General features: G+C 39.1%; 2 protein-coding genes across 4 annotated transcripts; one reads left to right on the forward strand and one right to left on the reverse strand.

Annotated features, from left to right (window-relative positions):
- Positions 1-78: 78 nt before the first annotated feature.
- Positions 79-2016, reverse strand: LOC143430774 (uncharacterized). Its single transcript, XM_076907191.1, has 3 exons — positions 1845-2016; positions 1057-1190; positions 79-595 (listed from the first exon to the last, which is right to left on the reverse strand). Exons 2-3 carry the CDS (start codon positions 1120-1122, stop codon positions 290-292), a joined length of 372 nt encoding a protein of 123 aa, XP_076763306.1. The 5' UTR covers positions 1123-1190; positions 1845-2016; the 3' UTR covers positions 79-289.
- A 5032-nt stretch (positions 2017-7048) lies between these two features.
- Positions 7049-15805, forward strand: Nkain (sodium/potassium-transporting ATPase subunit beta-1-interacting protein). Of its 3 annotated transcripts, XM_076907135.1 has the most exons (7): positions 7049-7302; positions 8336-8473; positions 8558-8638; positions 8700-8891; positions 8999-9059; positions 9789-9846; positions 15043-15181. In XM_076907135.1, the coding sequence occupies exons 1-7, from the start codon at positions 7249-7251 to the stop codon at positions 15050-15052; spliced, it is 594 nt and encodes a 197-aa protein (XP_076763250.1). In that variant the 5' UTR covers positions 7049-7248; the 3' UTR covers positions 15053-15181. The 3 variants fall into 3 exon arrangements, with proteins under 3 accessions (XP_076763250.1, XP_076763248.1, XP_076763249.1); XM_076907133.1 differs by lacking the exon at positions 9789-9846 and having other exon boundaries at positions 15043-15805; XM_076907134.1 differs by lacking the exon at positions 15043-15181 and having other exon boundaries at positions 9789-10465.
- The last annotated feature ends 2258 nt before the right edge of the window (positions 15806-18063 follow it).

Raw genomic sequence — 18063 nt, forward strand, 5'->3', positions numbered from 1 at the left:
AGAAGACAATCTACCAACGACTGCACTTTAAAACTGCTCGCGTCCTTTTACAAAACAGAAAACAGACGAAAAAGAAATCGTGTTTGTACAAAGTAAAACTTTACTCCGATCACTCTTATACATCACGAAATAATTTAAATATCAGTTGATAAGTTTTTTTAAGAAAAGGGAAACAGTAAAGTAATGACAAACGAAACGATCGTTTTACAAAAGATTTAAGAGAGACATAAGAAAAGAATAAGGGTATCGACGGATCCTCTTCGATCCTTTTTGCCGGAGATATCGTCCGTCATTCGAAGAGGAGCACATCGTAGTGGCCGCTGTCCGAGTTTCCGGTGAACAACAGCCTGGCCGTTTCGTACTGCAGGCTGACGTGGTTGTAGAGTACTCGTTTCAGCTCCTGTCTGCCGTTGATTTTCCGATAGATCGACAGATTCATGCAATACATCTTGGTCGCGACGATGCACTCGAGCTCGCTGGCGAACGTGCCCATCATGTCCATGTAATTCCCGTAAGTTTGTCGGTCGGATATGTTCCACTCGGCCATCACGAACGGTCCGTACTCGTGCCAATTTTCCTTGATGTGTTGCACGACCTGTCGAGTACAATTTGGAAAAATTCGTCGACACTTCTTCGACGGAGCTGACTATTTTTACGCTTCTCAATATCGACTCTCTAATTGTCTTAACGATACACGAGTTGTGGAACCGTGCGAGTTTGAAATATGATACGTTAGCCATCTTCTAACGATGATAAAAAGTAAATTTAAATATAAATAATTGAAATCGAGAATAGCATCGCATAATTTTTAAACTCGCACTGTTCCTCAACTTATACGGCTAATTTTACTTACTCTAAACAATCTGTAATCTTTGTAATATAGCGAATAGTCCAAAATCAATCGAAATAATTCCTCTTTTGCTATTTACTTGAAAGGCAACGTTTTTCTATTCGATCAGTGAACCACTAATTTTATGTAAAAAATTATTAAGCGAAAGGGAGTTAGTTATTGATTTTGGACAAACCAATGTGTGCATGGAAGAGAATGAAACACACCATTGAACGCAGATACCGATGTTTTTCCTCGTTTCGCCACAGAATGTAGCTAATCGCTCGAAACATGCAATTCCCATCGCCGTAAATGTTATGCACGCGAAACGTGCCCTCAGCGCACCTTAAACGAGCCGTATCTGTAACATCAATATTCCAGTTTTAAAAATTCATTCGTGAGAATGGAACGAAACATTCTGCGGTAAAAATTCAATGCGGAGTAAATCTGGGATAGTTGAACCACCGAAAGATCGGCCAGCATTGAGATAGTATTTTTTCCTTGAAAATGTAGATTAATATTTTAACTTCTCGCCAAGTGCAGTTTATGTGTATTCTAAATTACTTGGACATTGGTTTAATTTGCTGGAACAATGCTACGATTTCTTCTTACAAAATGGTTGAATTATCCCAGATTCTCATCTCTTTGTAAAATCCGTGTGGTATGTTGCAGTGTCTATCAGATATTAATACTAATTAACACGTTGACGCTCGCTCTGAATTCGATAGCGGACGACGAAAGCAAATGTTTTAATTGGTTGATTTTTGGGGGGAGTTCGATGATTCAACGTGTTAACTAGAATTCTGTTTATTATTCGTATACATCCAGACGTGATTATTATTAATTGTACAAAGAAGAAAGTAATGTGTTTCCAACGTTTATCTCACGGACGCTGCAACGTCCACAAGATTTACTTGTACGAACGAGTGAAACTGTTTGAAATATGTATCAGTTGTCCGATTCCTTCTTTTCTAGCGAGATAATAGAATGTAGAGATAGATTTCTAGGAGCGTACCTTTTTCGAAAAGGATAGAACGTCTATTTTTATATCTTTTAACGCATCCACGTGAATCAAGGTGTTCACGGGGAATCCAATGGGGTTCTCGATGGGAGGTAGAGTTCGCTCCTCGAACACCGGAAGCGTGGATTTCGAAGTCTCCGCGATCCAGGTATTGTTCGTCCCCAAATCGATTATATCCTTTCGCATTCTTGTGCTGCGACGAGCGACGTACGCACTTCTCTATCAATAAAAGCATGCCAGCGGTCTAATCGATGTAATTACATAAAATATTCTGGAGTATTTCTAAAGATTCATTCGTAACACTTTGAGATTTCAACGGTTCTTCTTTCTTATACACGCTTTACGCACAGTGTACGTACGTTATTTCAGTCGTGTATGTTTAATTGAATTAATTATACGGAATTATGCTCGCAGCTGTTTTAATGTCGATTAGCATCGTATTTCACGGTTCGTTTTACCTTCTTCAAAGATTTGATTACAGAAAAAGAGGCACCAAAGGCAGGGTAGAAAGAGTACTTTTAGAAACGTTAATAATTGAACTCTAGTAACGTCCAGCTTAGGTTCCCTTCGAGACTGGAAGAATTTTTCAGTTCGATCGACCGATACATCTTCTCTTCCTGTTAATATTTAAGTTGGACACAGAGACGAGCGTTTCGCGATTCACTTCTTCCCTTCTTCTTTTATTTTAAACAGTTTCGAGTATATATTCACGCCTGAATAATTTAAATGAACACAATTACACCCCTTGGCGTGGACATTTTCGAGGGTTTCTACGCCAAAGACGATTTCCTAATGCCCGTCATTTATTTTGTAGTGAAGTTGTAAACTTTTACTGCATACAATTTCACGGGGAAAGAAATATTTCACTGCGAATGAGAAGTAAGTATGTTCAGTACGATAATAATTATACTTTACATATCACATTATACATAGTTAATGATTAGCAATTATCTTATCCTAATTGCTTAATATTCTTGTCTAGAATATGAATGGCTTCGTTGCTGTTCCATGTTCCATTAGTAAATCATCAGTTCTTTCTGTTAAAGACGTCCAAGAAACAAAGATGTGCGAAGGAGGACTGTGATTAATCATTGAAAAAGAAAACCTTTGAATCATTCGGTGTTTCCATAGTTGAACATTTAAGAACAGAAAAGAGAAGAGGGAAGAAGGAAGAAAGAAGAAAGAAGAAAGAAGACAATGTTGTATACATATATATGTATTATAGATATGATATAAAATTAAGTTCTATTGCAATTTACTGTACAATCTATTAAATTAATTGAATAAATCAATTATTTAAGATGAATAGAACGAGTTTCATCATTTACCTGCAAGTACAACCACTTCCGATACCTTTTTCCTTATCATATGTCCAACGTAGAATAAGATAACCACCCAACATTAACATTAAGTACAGACCTTAGTGGTCTCCAACGATGACGTCATTTCTAAGAATTCCGGTGACTCCTGGAAGTGACGTCATTTTCCTAGAAGTGGCACGCATACCTCCTCACTACTTATGTTCTCCTGATACATTGCCGATTTTTCGACCAAAAATCTGAAAATCCGACTTTGTATCAGGAGAACATGACGTCACAGGAGGTATCGGCAATTCCAGGAATTCTTGATGACGTCATTTCCAAGAAGTGGCACTTTCGGATACCTCCTATGACGTCATGTTCTCCTGATACATTTCCAATTTTTCGACCGAAAATCTGAAAAATCGACTTTGTATCAGGAGAACACGACGTCATAGGAGGTATGCGCGCCACTTCCAGGAAAATGACGTCACTTCCAGGAATCGCCGAAATTCCAGGAATTCTCGATGACGTCATTTCCAGGAAATGGCACTATTCGGATACCTCCTGTGACGTCATGTTCTCCTGATACATTGCCGATTTTTCGACCGAAAATCTGAAAATCCGACTTTGTAACAGGAGAACATAAGTAGTGAGGAGGTATCCGAATAGTGCCACTTCTTGGAAATGACGTCATCGAGAATTCCAGGAATTTCGGCGATTCTTGGAAGTGACGTCATTTTCCTGGAAGTGGCAAGCATACCTCCTATGACGTCATGTTCTCCTGATACATTGGCGATTTTTCCAACAAAATCTTGAAAATCCGACTTTGTAACAGGATAACATAAGTAGTGAGGAGGTATGCGTGCCACTTCTAGGAAAATGACGTCACTTCCAGGAATCGCCGAAATTCCAGGAATTCCTGATGACGTCATTTCCAAGAAGTGGCGCTTTCGGATACCTCCTGTGACGTCATGTTCTCCTGATACAAAGTCGGATTTTCAAGATTTTGTTCGAAAAATCGGCAATGTATCAGGAGAACATGACGTCATAGGAGGTATCCGAAAGTGCCACTTCTTGGAAATGACGTCATCAAGAATTCCTGTAATTGCCGATACCTCCTATGACGTCATGTTCTCCTGATACAAAGTCGGATTTTCAGATTTTTGGTCGAAAAATCGGCAATGTATCAGGAGAACATAAGTAGTGAGGAGGTATACGAATAGTGCCACTTCTTGGAAATGACGTCATCGAGAATTCCTAGTATTTCGGCGATTCCCGGAAGTGACGTCATGTTCCAGGAATCCTCGGGTACTCTTGGAATCGAGGCCGCAATATTCGAATTTGTAATTAGTTTAAATTGTGTTCAGGTTTATTTTTACAAGATTCTCTTGTTTAAGGACTGGGATTGGTCTTTCTAGGATGCTGGGCAGGTTGTTAAATGATTAACGACTTAATTATCGATAACAGAGCATTTATTATAAGTCCTTAACAATTTATAAACTACAGTACTGTTCTTACAAGCTAATTTTTATAATTTTATGTACAATCAAAGGCACAGGTAATTCCTGAGTAGGGTGGGTATCATCTGTCTCACTCTTTCTTATAGCCTTCCTATATATGTCTTTCTCTCTCTCTTACTTCTGTAAAGGGAAATATACAAGAAATTACAATAAAACTATCGAAATACATAAGAAATTACATTAATTATATTAATTTCTGGTACATTTCAAGTTTTATTGTAATTTCTTGCATATTTCCTTCTATAGAGGTAAGAGAGAGAAAGATATATATGGGAAAGCTATAAGAAAGAGTGAGATAGATGTTAGCGACCTTACTCTAGAACCCGTGGCGCCATCTCTGTAAAAAGTGGTGAAACTGGTCGCTCAGCGTTATCGGCAGCGAAGTGAACTTCTTAAGAACTGCTGGCGCCATCTCTGAGGAGAGTGCTGAAACTAATTGCCGACCAGTTTCAGCACTTCTCCAACAGATGGCGCCAGTGCTTCGGTAGTTCACTTTGCTGCCGATAACGATGTGCGACCAGTTTCACCACTTTTTACAGAGATAGCGCCAGGGGTCCTAGAGTAGGGTAGGTAACATCTGTCTCACTCTTTCTTATAGCATACTTGTATATCTTTCTCTCTCTCTCTCTTATCTCTAAAGCAGGAACTGTAAAAGAAATTACAATAAGACTAATAAAATATACAGTAAATTGTAATAAAACTGGTAAAATATGCAATAATATACAGTAAAATTAGTAAAATTTACAATATACTTATTGAAATATACTGATCTAATTGCCTACAAGTTTGAGCGCTTTCCATCGTGATGACACTGTCGGTCCATCATTGGTTTTTCAAATATAGAATTTTACAAAAGAAAGCAAAGGTAACAATAAATATATATACGAATTAGTATATAACGAGCATCGTACCATTAATACTTTTATATAATTTACAATAAATCTCTTTCAATTGGTTCGGTTCATATACAATAGCAACGCAAAACTTGATAGAAATTCGAGAAGAGCGAAGAAAAGGATATAATTTTAATCAACTACATAATTTATCACTACACACGCACGCACACGCAAACAGCTTTTGTTATTCAATATATCAATAAAACATTGGAATAGTTGCACTCTTCGTTACCATTTTCTATCGTCATTAACATAACGAATAATAATTCTATTTGCCGAGGTAAGTTGACAGAACGGATAGAACGTTCGCATGAATTACTGGTGGGTATTAAGACAAGATACGAGACAGGAAGTAGAGGGCAAAGTGGCGACCGAAAACACCGCTAGGGCATGTAAAGGAGCAGTAGGTAGACGAGAACATAAAGAGCGGTGGAAATAAAGGAAGGCTGCCTAACAAAAGGAAAAAGGATCGAACCCGTTGCACCGAACAAAAATGACGCGCAAAGTATTTAAAACCCAGGTATAAACGCGGTCCCCATCCTCATCCGGGTATCCTCGTTCCACGGAACTATGTAAACGCAATTTTACTGTCGCCCAAAAATTACTAAATTCCTACTCGGTGATATAATAAATGTTTATTTCCCTCTAAATTAATGCTGGAAGTAGTCGTCCACTTTACGCGTACTCTCCAGCCACGATGCGTGCGATGCATACCACGCGAACGCGTATCATTGCGCGTCCCGTAGCTCGTAAACACTGAAATTCACGATGCATTCCACGCATAGCAGAACGGAAAGACAATTACCCAGTGTACAGGCCACTCGATTACTGAAATCGTTCTATTCCACGCGAACATTAAAATAACTCTCCCTACTCCGTGCTCCTCCGCAATTAGAACTACTCCTTAAAACCCGTTAACTAGAACTACATACGAGACTGTAACACGGGACTGAATGGAATGCCACCTAAGCTAAACTGTATACGTTAACTCTAATCGAACTAAACTAAATAGTTGGACGAAGTAAAGCGTTAGAACCAGAAGTTATCAAGTTCCGGCCTGGGACTGGTGTTATACTTCCGCGATAACTCTATTCGTTGAACGGGCTTCTACCTAAACCAAACTACGCGTGAACTCTCCGATCGAGCCGAACAAAATTCTTCGACGGATTGAAGCGTTAGAGCGACAATTATTAAGTTCCACTCGTGACATATTCGCCCGATAAAGATGGTCTCTGCCGTTATCCTCGATTAAAGGCACGTTCAACGAGTACATTTAAAACAACGCGACTTAAACAAGTTGCCCGATAATTCGCGGAGAACGAAGCAGATGTTGCAGGTTAAGGTTGCAGCCGGCGATAGCGCGGCGACCAATTAGAAAAAAGTAACGTACGACCTGAACGAGGAAGGGGGGATGGGGGGGGGGGGGAAAGAAAAACGTAAAGCGGGTGATATCGTTTTCGATCGCAGGTCTGCCTCGGCACGAATTGGTATCGCGGTAAGAGCAGTCGGCCGCGAGAAAGGGACGGGTAACAAGTGTCTCACAGAGGGAAAAGATGGCGGCGCATCGGAACGTGCCAGAGTGATGCAGCCAAACGCGCGACGAGATCGTTCGAGCACCGAGTGACCGAAGGGACCGAGGGGGCCTCGCGCGTACACTCCACCAATCCTCTGGCCAAATGACATGGGAATTTGTAATCGAAGGCACTTCCTCCTGACGATATGCGCCTTGCAACTCGTGAGTGTCCCCGACGGGGAAAAGAGAGAGCAGATAAAAACAAAAGAAAATAATACCAAAAAGAGGAGATCGTTTATCCTGTGACACACGCGCGCGATTCACGCGTTTTTCCCGACTGAGTCACGGTTTCCTTTACGTTCTCTGTCATCAGTGTTTTGTGCTTATCCAACGTTTTTCGATGGATTTTGGTAGAATATTGTTGTAACGAGGTGTTGCGCGGTAAACGAACCGCACGATTTCGTCGCCGATATCCGATGCTCGACGGGGCCAGCGTACGCAGTTCGCTCGATTATCGTATCGCTTTATCGATCCCACGGGTCGCCTGGTTTATCTCCGCGCAATAGAGATCCCCGTGTGGAAAACTTGCCGATCCGTTTAACGCCGCTTTTACCACTTTCTAGACGCACTTTCTTGTTCGCTGCTCGTTCCGGATACCTGTTCCACCGTTGCGTTACTTTTGCCTGGCTTTCGTGGAAATCAGGAGAGGCGATGATCGCTGACGAGCCGGTGATTCACTGACGAATTCGATCGATTCGATGACATCAGCGAATTGCTTCGATTAAGCGGACGTCTACAGCCTGAATTATCGGCGATGATCCTTGGATCCCTCGACGAAAAATTTCTTTAATTTATTGGTTCGAAGTAAAGAAAGTATAACGTGGATCTGCAAGAGAAATCGTCCAAATTCTTAGATCCAATTGCTGGAAACACAGATTCTTATTTTTCACAAGAAACATAGAATGTTTACCTCTGAGATAATTTGATCTTTAAAAGTCTGGTATACGTGTGTTCGCTACAAGTATAACAGATATTGCATTAGTTATAGTTTAAATGGTTCGCTACCACTGACTTTCGTTTAGAGCTACCAGATTAATTGGGTATTTAGAGCACAAGGCAATTGATACAGATTGAGAGCGCGGTGGAAACAGAGTTGGCAGAAACTGTGGAAATTAATGTCAAGGCACTGACCGATTTATGTAACTTTTTCTATCTTCCTTCGCATTAAATAGATGTTATTCGCTTGTCTGTGCAGATCACTACCGTAGAGCGCCAGGTCTTCGACTTTCTGGGCTTTATGTGGGCCCCGATACTGGTCAATTTCTTCAACATTATATTTGTAATCCTAGGATTCTTCGGGGCCTTTCAATACAGACCTAGATATATCATATCGGTAAGTGAAATTGATTTCTGTTCTAATACTTCAATGTGTTCTAAATAGATGTATTAATTTCTTTCGTTGCTGTATGCGTTTCAGTATTGCGTATGGAACACGTTATGGTTGGGATGGAATGTATTTATAATATGTTTCTACCTCGATGTCGGTGTACTGAGCAAAGTAAGTGAGAGCCTTCTCAAGTGATCTTAATTGGTTTTTTAAATCCAATTTGATATTTCAGAATAGTGATATTTTAAACCTTGGCACTGGTAGCTTCTCCTGGTGGCACGTGAATGGACCAGGTTGCAAAGCTATTTACGATGTCACTGAACCGGAATTATTTAGGCCTGCTCGACCTACGAACGTGACGGACTGCGTGCTGGATTACGAAGTGGTTGAGGTCTTACATGCATCTACGCAATGCATCTTAGGTGTAAGTATCATCGATGGTTAGTAGATGTGCAATCGCAATCGCTAATCGTAATGTAATTAAAATAAATATTTACCGAACCGTTGAAAATAATGTTTCTTCCGTTCCAGTTTATCGCGATAGTGGGTGGTATTTGTCTCAGTAAAGTTTTCCTGGAGGAAGATGATAGCTGTAAGTATAAAAGCCAAGTGTTGGATTAGTATAAGAATTAGTTCACAGATTGAGATTACTTTGAGTTCTATCTTGTTGGGATATTTGTATTGTAAATTATGGGCTCACAGTTGTTCTGGTTTTGGTAAACGATATTCAAAATTCCACGCACATTTACTGTCCATTTGAAGTATATAAGTGCAATGATAAATCTTTCGTGAAATGGAATGTAACATGTTTTAGTATGAAAGAAACGTATAGTCAAAACCGTGTACTAGGGTATTTTTTTGTTTTATGTGTATAATTATTTAAGATTTATTATTGCTTGAAAAGAGGGTTGTCGGTTACAGTTGATTTCATTGGTGGATTTGATCCTCCACTTTGGTAAGTGCTTTGCCTGATTCATGGTTTGCACGCATTTGCTCTTATTATTATTATATATATATACATAAAGCACGTACACAAATACAATGGTTTCCCTCATGCGCACCGGTTTTTCGTTACCTATATCGAATCTCTTGAAACGTTCAATGTATGTACTGTGAAGTAACATCAGAGCTTGAATAGTACGCGAATTCGTTTCTGAACTATTGATACAGCATGTATCTTTTGGCTATACGAGAGATAAATCGCGTATCAGTTAGTTAATTCTAACGAGAAAGAATGAATATGAGATTCGCAACGCGACAGAAATACAAAAAAAAAAAATTCGATCTCTAATCAAATCGATTCTACGATTGATATTTTCAGTTGACTTTATGGGAGGTGATGACTTTGGGTTGGCAGGCCACACGCCGTTGCATCCTATGTACGTTAGCTACTCGGCTCTTCCATCACCTGCCCACCCACAAAAAAATCCCGCTCAAAATTACCCCGCAGGCACGGCTAGTTCGCATCAATCCGTATCCCACGATACCAGCCTCCCAAAAAATAACGATAAAACGTATAACAGCTCAGGACGTGGTAGATCTAGCTTCAGAACCGACACGATCAGAACCGAACGAAGCAATCTCTCCAGTCGCGAATTGAAGTACGTCGATTACTCGAACGATTATTCGAATCCGTTGGACCACTTGCAGAGGCCCGTGTCTCCGTACGACGAGTACGACTCGTTGGACAGTGCGACTAGATTGAGGTATCAAAAGAACAAACAGTACCATCCACAGTCGTCAAAGTATAGCCCAGTTCCGCCGCGTGTCAAGTCACCTCGGCCTGCCGCTGGTAATAAGCAAACTAAAGCTTCGAACAAGCCTAGAGTCTTCACTGATTACGTCCGCGAGCAACCGATGAGGTCGTTTTACTCTGACCCAAGATTGGCAATCGAGAATCAGCAGAATGTTAACGAACAAGAGAGTGCACAGAATAGCTCTAAAAGGGACAGCAGACCTCTCTCCCTCTACGCTAGTAACTTTTAGATTTTACTGGACGTTTGATCTATTCGGTTTAACTCATTCGAGCTCGAGGCTTTGCATCAGAGATATATTTCATTCTGTGTTTGAGACGTTAGACACGTTTTAAAACAATTTCAGAGCATGTGTCTGACTGCTTTTACATAGGTATCAATTCTAGTATCTTGGACACTCGTGAATCAAAAGAATAGGATAAAAGAAGTAAAGATAATGTTAGAAGAAGTGTAGCGCGCTGTCATTTCTTAGTTTAGTAGTAATGACTACTAATTCCAAGTCTTGCAAACCATACGCAGAGTTGCCTCTTTTTACGTAGATTTTCTTTTGAGGCCGATACCGATGAAGAAGCAGTTAAAGTACACGTGAAAATTAGTCTCGATGCGTGTCTCACGTCTCGTGTAGCACGATATAAAGTTATTCTTAACTTTGAACCAGTGGTAGTTCTAATTTTCGCGTATATACAATTGTTTAAGAAACGATTTTTTTTTTATGAACTTAACATTTTAACACGGTATCACTCTCAAGAAGATATCTATCGAGTAGTAACAAAAAGTTGCAAGCGTAGTACTTCCCGTCTATTGTTTCATTCGTGATGAATATTATCTCTCTGATAGCATATGGGAATTACAGACTGATATCTATATCTTTCCAAAGACGGATACGCTGCATTATCGATTATATTCAGTTGATAATGGCCCGCGCGGCGCATATGGTGCATCAACGGCATCGAATGAGTTAAAACAGCGTATGGGCTGAGGTTACACGAGAACTTTTGATGCTATTCTGTAAAGAATTCGAGGGTGTAACATAGAATTCCTATCCTTGCCAAATAGAGAGAACGATTTAGGGTGTAGCTAGCTTAGGGTGCCTTCTTCGATTTGATTTCTTCGTAATTAGTCTAGAGGAAATTATTTTTTCTTGTCTTTTCTTCTTTTAAAAAAAAAATTTGTTTTTTCTTTTTTTTTAAATCACTCGTTTTTTAAGCATCACAATAAATATGATATAATAAAAGTATTTCGACTGATAGCGTGGAATAGTGATAACGTGTGTTCACTAGACGGTCGTTTTGCTTTCGTGTTCATTATAATATTCCTTTCTGTTTTTCTTTTTACAAAGACTTTTTATTTACAATTCGCTCACATAGAGATATTTCGATGTACGGTTCATGTTGGATTATTAGGTGACATGAATTTTTATATAGATAATACATGCACTGTGATACGTATATAGAACTGTGAATCATGTTGCTTGGAAATGTTATTTTATACGAGCTTTTAATAATATTCAATCTTGTAACATTTTAAAGAAAAAGAACGATTTTTGCATCTTAAACAAACAAAAGAGTACGGCATGAATGAGCAAATAGAAAAGTGATATACATACGCATATATATATATATATATATATATATCACTTTTATATATGTTGTAAACGTTCACGAATGTTTCAGAATGTTTCTGTATTATTGTTCGTTTTACAACGATACTCCTCTCTGTTCTACGGATATAGTACTTACTTATTACGGATTCTTTTCGGTGACACGCGTGGCCTGGCTTACGAGAGATAGCACTTTAATAGAAACCCTTAGACTGCATTGAAATTAGCTTGTTGTATATCGTGATGGTGAAGAACTTTTACTATTTATAAGGTGCTGCGGAACGCTCTTTCGTTTCGACGAACGTGTCTAAGTAGTGCATGCTCTGGTACTTGTTCTTTTTTTTTTTACGAGTCTTAAATTGGACGATATATTTTACATTTAATTCCCCCTTTTATACAACGATCAAGCTATTAGGTCGTAACGTATAGAATGAAATATCCGTTTGCTGTGATTTGAATAAATATGAATACTTTCCTGTCTAATTAATTCTTTGCGTGATCAATCAGTACGCGAAATACTTGTACGCATTTTTCTTCCATACATTAGTTAGCTAATTCGTTAGAGAAAATGGGGAAATTAAGAAAGGGGTTAATCTTGAATACGTGCCATTTGAATCGAGACTGATTTGCCAACGAATCGCGATACTTCTTTTTTCGTGAGATACCGAATTCCTGTATCTCGTAAAATCAATCACAATCATTATTTCCTATCGCTGTTTCTGATTTCAAAATATTTGATCCTTTTAAGTATCGTCTATTGGAATAATTAATAATTAGTTAAGGGGATTGGATAATTGAAAGCGAAGTGAAGTAAAGTCTACGGTGAAAAGTAAGAGAGACGGTAAAAAATGTTGAAACGGACGCTTCGTATGTTACAACCTAATACGTTTGTAGATCAACGCACACGTGCAATGGAAAATTGTAAGATACCGCGTCGGATTTCTTTCGAGAGCTCTATTTAAGTTACTACTTCTGACATTCCACGGATCGATCGATCAAAGAACGATGTGTCGAAGTGAACAGGAAAATCTGAAGTGACGTAGGAGCTGGTCAAATCTTTGATAGACTGCGCTTTGTTCTTTTAGTTACGCAGAATGTCCCGTGAGTCGTGAACTGAGGGGCCCCGGAAAATAAAAGAGAAGCGAAAGAACTGTGCGATCGAGTGCCACGGCGCCAAGTACCCTCGAAAGAAACAGGAAGCTTTGATAACCGACTCAACGGTTTGTTCAATTACAATGAAACGTTCCGTTTCTTAAGTAGAAGCTAGTAAGAATCGATTTGCCAACCGAGAACCGTTCCCTTCGAATGGCAACGTCGTGCAAATGGAAATCGATTGGGCGAACAGGAGGACACCGCTGTTACGAATGATCCAATAAAGGTTTATCGGTTAATTTGCTATTTCGAGATTACAAATTGCGCAGGATGATCGATCGATGATTGTTTAATACCGATCCAATAATAGACAGCAATTATGGCGCGCACGATGCTCGTTGGAGAGTGCAGAGAACAAACGATAGATTTATACTGTTCCCATAGAGATGAATCGATGGTTACACTTGGGCAATTTTCAATATCAAACAGAACAGACGTATAGATATTCGCAGAAGCCTCGCAGACAGTTCGATAAAATATAGATCTACTTCTCGTCGCGTCCTGATTGGACTTGACCCTGTTCACGACTCACAAACACAGCCTGTGCGTTACTTAAGATGTCTTACCATTAAGCGTAGCTCTTATTACGTATCTTGCAAACGTTGCAATACTAATTTAGGATACTTACTCGCACGATTACTTATTTCTCTTTTTTTTTTTCCTAATCGGATGACAGAATATATTTGCTCATTAAATACATATTGTACATAAGTATGATTATGTTTACGTGTTTCGCGTGATTTATTTATAAGAATGGTACACATCTCTCACTATGGTTGCGGATTTAGCCGAATTAAAATGTCCGATCGAACGTGCCTTTCGAATACTAACGAGTCACTTCAGATTCATTTGAACTTTTTTTTCTTTTATGATCCCCCCCCACCCTCCCCCCGTTCTTCTTTTTTTTTGTCGAAGCTTGTACAGTAGTATCGTTGTGTACTTCGTTTAAGGCCGTAGACTTTAGTTTTATACGTAATTTATTTTTACTGTATCATATATGATTTACCTTTTTGGTGCAGTTCATTGGCAACAATAAACGTGCAATGCCTACTACTTGCTTGCTTTTTTTATTTATTAACCCCCACTCTTTTCTTTCACTCCTTCTCTAACATTCTCCTATTCTTCTGGCGGGTATCTCTCGGGTGACTATTGTTTTTTTCCCCGTTCTCGTGTTTTTCGTCTGTTAATCCTTTACTGTTCCAATTAATTCTTATCTTTCAAAGCAGCGCACTCGGAAAGTTATTGATAATACGTTCAAACATAGAGATTGTTAGGCTGTTGGAAGCCTACTTTCGTTGGTACGTGACTCTGTTGGGTTTCATTGGACAGTAAAGGATTGATAAAGTAACTGGTACTTCCTTTCTGAATCACTCGAATGTATTTTTGTTGTTTGGACGGAAAGATTAGTGATAATCTCGAGCTAACGGGTCTGGCTGTGAAATTAAAAAGGAAGTCGATAGTGCACAATTATCAAGACACGCTATGATCGTACTAAAGCTGAATATTTGTTTTAATACTTCAATAATTCGTTGCGTTCGTCACTCGAGCCATAATACATGTGTTTAACTCTACAGTTTGTGCCTGGTATAGAAAAAAATAATTCGGGAGAATATTATTGGCCCATTTTTTTAATACGCAAGAAGAAAAATCTCTGAACAGTCCATTAAAGATATCTCCAAATGTATCAAACTTGGAGGAATTATTTGAACGATACACAGTAACTCTTTAACAACTGATTAAACTAAATCCATCAAATACTAAAAAGCTTGATTCGAACTTGATCCCTTAAACCTACTCGATACTCTAAATCACCTTAACTCTTTCTGACCCCTTCTACTGTTCTAACAACTACGTGGCACGGTTGTCCTCTAAACCATTCTTCCGTCAGAAAGGATTGAGGTGACAGTTTCGTAAAAATAGGGATGAGACTTGAAGTAAAATCAGCAGCCACCTCGATCTACGTTCAAAATCACCGCAACACCAGTCATCAGAATCCAGGCGCAAACTGGTAAACTAGCCCTCCCAAAAAAATACCTGCTGACTAGATATTCCCTCTGTTTCCGGCGCAGCCCAAGCTAAACGGAAGAAAAAACAACCGAGGCCTCTGTATAGCATCGAATACTCCCAGCCAGAACCCACGACACACGACGAGAGCGTATCCCCGAAACCAATGACCCCTCGCAGAGTGAAAAGAAGATCGGTAATCTCTCGAGATGGAACGAGAAGATCGAGCAGAAGAAGCTCCGTTAGGCAGTCACGCAGGAAGAACCCCGTCAACAGAATTATGGACCATCAGGAGAGTCTGTACGCGAACACAGCCCCTAGCAATCTGACCAACCAAAACGTGAACTCGCTGTCTCAGGGCACGCTCAACTACGATAGGATCTCCATGAGCTGGGACAGAGACAGAAACTCCAATTGGCAACCAGAGGCTGTGAACATGGCCGTGTCCTCACCCACGCTGTGGAATCAGGAGTCGTCTAACAATTATTCGAACACCAGCAATTACCCGAATCAGAGTTATCCCAATTGGGATACCAGCAGCTCCACGCGGAACTTGACTGACAACTGGCAGCCAAGCGAGTTGAGCCCAATGCAGTGGCAAGGGCAAAGTAATCCTACATTTCAACAGACTAGTACGCAGAGCTTGAACGGGGAAGATTTAGATGAGATTTATAATAATCGGCCAGCCAGTGCCAGGTCTAGTTACAGCAATTACCATGGGGTTAGGGCTACGCCTCAGGTCCCCAATAGAAGCGATATCGTCAGGCAGAGTCAGAGACAGTTTGTTCTCAGTGGACCACCTGCGTATCAGGACACAGTGATCTGAGATGTTTAACTTTTAATTACTCGTACCATGGTATAACAACAAGTAAAGAAAGTAATTTTTGATGACACTATACAGTAGAGACTAGAGACGAGCTACGTGTTATTCGGAATCGAAGTAGCAACAAGCCACGTCCTTCTCCCAAGATCCCAGCATTTTACTAGCATTGTATCACTTCTACGATGGCACATTGCTGACTGTGCCATCCAGTCCTTGGTTTAACACAGGTACAATGTTTGTAAAATGTTGCTGTGATTTGATCGCATCTAGGCTCGTGAAATACACATATCGCTGATACAATAATGACGATATAAAACTGTCACTACGGACCACAATAGTAATTAAAAGTTAGTTGTTGAGGGGCTGGAGATTGGTATGTACACTGATGTTAATTGTGCAACTTTTCGAATTGTGATAATTGTACTGTAACTATTAAGAATTTGGAGGATCCTAGATCAGATAGATCTAGTTGAGACAAGAAAATTGGAGATCTGAAATTTTTATACATATTTAATATTGTTCTATCCTCTTTTGACAGGATTCATTCTAAATGTCCAACATGTAAACGTGGGCCCACTTTTTGGTAACTATTAACACGTTATTATATTATATTCTTACATCGTAATTGTTACTGTTAAGGGACAGGAAGTACTCGTTACTTCTCTGATCGATCAAGCTTTACTCGATAACGGTGTATGCGATTTTTTACATCTTGTTACACCTTAACTCGAATCACGCCTCAGAAGTAGTATCGCAGAGGACGCTCTCGATACTTCACCGATCTCGTAGAGGCGATCTACGTTTCTAAGCTTCGCCTTTTTATCTCAGGATACGTCCCCTACTTTTTTCAAAGCTGTGTTTTTCTTCACAAGTTTATGACACGTAGATGTCGATAAGATTTCATCATGTTTGCAATAGTGGAATGATAAAGAGTTGTTGTATCATTCACATGACAATATGGAATTTCACGTGTTACGCGATTGTTTCAAAGTAGAAACGTTGCAAATCAATCGCACGCAATTAACGTAATTAGTTACGTCTGACTGTTTTTCACCGAAGGAATCATCTGTAAATACTGATCTGCGATCACACAATCACCCTTATTTATATTTTATCTCTCCTCGAGCTTTGAAACGGCATGCTTATTTTATGAGGAATAAGTATATCGTTTTAGGGGGAAAAATTAATTCTTCTACACTCTATTTTAGAGACGAGATTTAATGGCGTGCAGTGAACACGTTATTCCTATCATAGTCTTCCAAGTACCGAGGGGAAAACTGCTATTGAAGCATAAACCACTCGGTGACTAATTGAATAAGAATCGAATAATAACAAACAAGTTAAAAATCGATCAATGATTGAATTTCTAAATATATATAATTCTTTGTGGTTTTATGAATTCGATATCTTATGGTCGATAAGGTAGGTCTCCACTCGTTGTGAATATGCGAAGATGTAACCAATTTTTCAACTACCGTCCTATCTACTGATGTTTCAGATGGTCTTGTTAGTTATCTATCGCCGATTTAATTATCAAATTGTTTAAATATGATATCGAGTCAGAGTAAGATCACAACGAACTAAATTTACTGTGCATGAAATGTGCAATGATAGGTATTTCTTCGTGTGGACAATCAAAATAGATTACATCGCTGATGGGAACGATAATGATGGGACGTGTGAAATGGAAACCAAAGTATTAAATATCGATGTAAGTTAATGATAATACTTGTATTATTCTGCGTAATAAGTAATGTAAAACTGCCTCAAATTTTTCGCTGACTGTTGTACAACATAGGTTTAATTAACTAAATGATCAGCTTATGATCTAGTAGTACTTAACTATTACTATTATTTCATATTATTTTTAGAGGATCTGAACGCTTGGTTCGTCGATCGTACTTGCACGAATAGAATAATCTCCTTTTTTTTTTTTATTTTTTAAGTCTTAATGTAGCATGTCGATGAACAAGCTATTGATTTTTAGGCACTTCAAACTTAAAGAATCGGATTATTTTTTTAGAATTTTTTTCTCTGGAAAAATCAAACGATCAGCGTTGTTTGTTATACTAGAAGAAAGTTGGAAACCAAGTGAAATAGGATATGAATATATTCGCGACGCTTGAATTAAAATTATAATTAAATAGTGGTATCACTTGGTGTCCGAGTTCTCTTCGAATCGTATTAAAAATTGTATTTTTCTATGTACATCAACTTTCCAGAGCACAACTCAGATGATTTCCTTTTGAAATGCAAAGAGTAA

Source organism: Xylocopa sonorina, chromosome 15 (genome assembly GCF_050948175.1).
Source record: "Xylocopa sonorina isolate GNS202 chromosome 15, iyXylSono1_principal, whole genome shotgun sequence".
In the NCBI taxonomy this organism is placed as follows: domain Eukaryota; kingdom Metazoa; phylum Arthropoda; class Insecta; order Hymenoptera; family Apidae; genus Xylocopa; species Xylocopa sonorina.